Source organism: Lactuca virosa, chromosome 6 (genome assembly GCF_052849685.1).
Source record: "Lactuca virosa cultivar CGN04683 chromosome 6, Lactuca_virosa_CGN04683_v6, whole genome shotgun sequence".
In the NCBI taxonomy this organism is placed as follows: Eukaryota; Viridiplantae; Streptophyta; class Magnoliopsida; order Asterales; family Asteraceae; genus Lactuca; species Lactuca virosa.
The window spans coordinates 115600526-115602065 of NC_136431.1; the positions used below are offsets into that span (position 1 = coordinate 115600526).

The 1540-nt window shown below is 36.2% G+C and overlaps 1 protein-coding gene across 1 annotated transcript; it reads left to right on the forward strand.

Moving 5' to 3' along the window:
- The first annotated feature begins 211 nt into the window (after positions 1-211).
- On the forward strand, positions 212-1303 carry LOC145121871 (F-box protein CPR1-like). The gene has a single exon (XM_079057559.1). It carries the CDS (start codon positions 212-214, stop codon positions 1301-1303), a length of 1092 nt encoding a protein of 363 aa, XP_078913685.1.
- The last annotated feature ends 237 nt before the right edge of the window (positions 1304-1540 follow it).

Genomic DNA, 1540 nt, shown 5'->3' on the forward strand with positions numbered 1-1540 from the left:
TAATCATATATGGCAGGTTTGTAAAAGCCAGTAAATGAATCTCTCCAAATGGTAAAATATTGTGGTAATAATTTCATCATATCATGTTTTGCATTTATGAGTGTTGATAACTAAAATCCCTAATAAATACACCATAGAAATAAATTTCTCGCTATCGTGTGGGTACACACCCCCCCTTCTTTCCTTTCGGATTGCCGACTCTAGGGTTTCGATGGCAGAGCTTGACGGTGATGTCCTTCCGAATATACTGAAAAGATTGAATGTGAGGGATCTAATCCGATGCAAAAGTGTGTGTAAGTCTTGGGAAAAATTGATCTCTGACTCTGGTTTCATTAAATTCCATATGAACTGTAGTTACCAAATTGATTACAAAAACAATGATATAGATAGGAGGATTGTTATGTCAAGGGTCTCTTATCGCAACGGGTCGCGTGTTTGTAATGTTGATGACAGATTCTTTGATGACCGTGATTGTCATCTTCTTGGTTCTTCCAATGGACTTGTATGCATCTCTTCTTTTGCTTCTCAACTTGTAGTAGCTAATCCCTCAACTAGAGAGGTTCAAACACTACAAGACCCTCAAATTCATGATACCAAACATTTATGTTGGGGTTTTGGCTATGATTCATCTACGGATGATTACAAGGTTGTATTAGGGTTCCGTAAACGTGTTGGTTGGACATGTTTTCAAGTGTTCAGTTTAAAATCAAATGTTTGGAAACTAATTGGAGATGTTAAGTATTCGTTTCTTAGTAGGATTGGTATCTTATGCAATGGGGCACTTCATTGGATTATGAAAGATTCTTCATCTCCAAATAAGAAGAGAGTCATTACTTCGTTTCGGCTATCTGAAGAAAAATTTATCAAAATTCCCCAACCTGATGATGAGCGATATGAATCTGGTGTTGCTAGCCGCCCAAATATGAATTTAGGTATTATGGAAGATTGTTTATGCGTATTTCCTTGTGATGGGTTTAATGATAACTTATGGATGCTGAAGAACTACAATGGAAAGCTGTCTTGGGGTATGTTTGAAAAGGAGTGTGAGATGAACTTAGGTTTACAATGCTTGAAAGAGCAGAAACATTACATTCCTAACAAGAGAACTTTGTGTCGTGATATGCTGTTCTACAAGACTAGGGAGTATATTTGTGCCCCTATATATATGGAGAGTCTTGTATCTCCCTATGTTAATGGGAGGCCAAAGAGAAAGACACAAGAGAGTAATAGCATGAAGAGTTGTAAGGTGCGTTCATTTTGTTTATCAAATAATACAAACTGTGGAATTATATCTGGATTCTGAATTCTTATTAATGTTTATGATGATTCCTGTACATCCCTAAAAAACTGTGTTGATCTTGGCCTCATAGCTCACTTTTCATGTTTACTCATGGGATGCTTTCGTTTTCTTTTGTAATATATGAGGTCTGCAAATGGACATTATCTATAGTTTAAAGTTTTGATCATGGAGCATACTTAAGTTTACTAGCATTCAAGAGACTAGGAACTCTTCCTGAATTCACTTATATTCTGTTATGAC

What these genes read in the sequence shown, in the direction of transcription:
- LOC145121871 (XM_079057559.1), top strand. Translation starts at nt 212, where the DNA reads ATGGCAGAGCTTGACGGTGATGTCCTTCCGAATATACTGAAAAGATTG.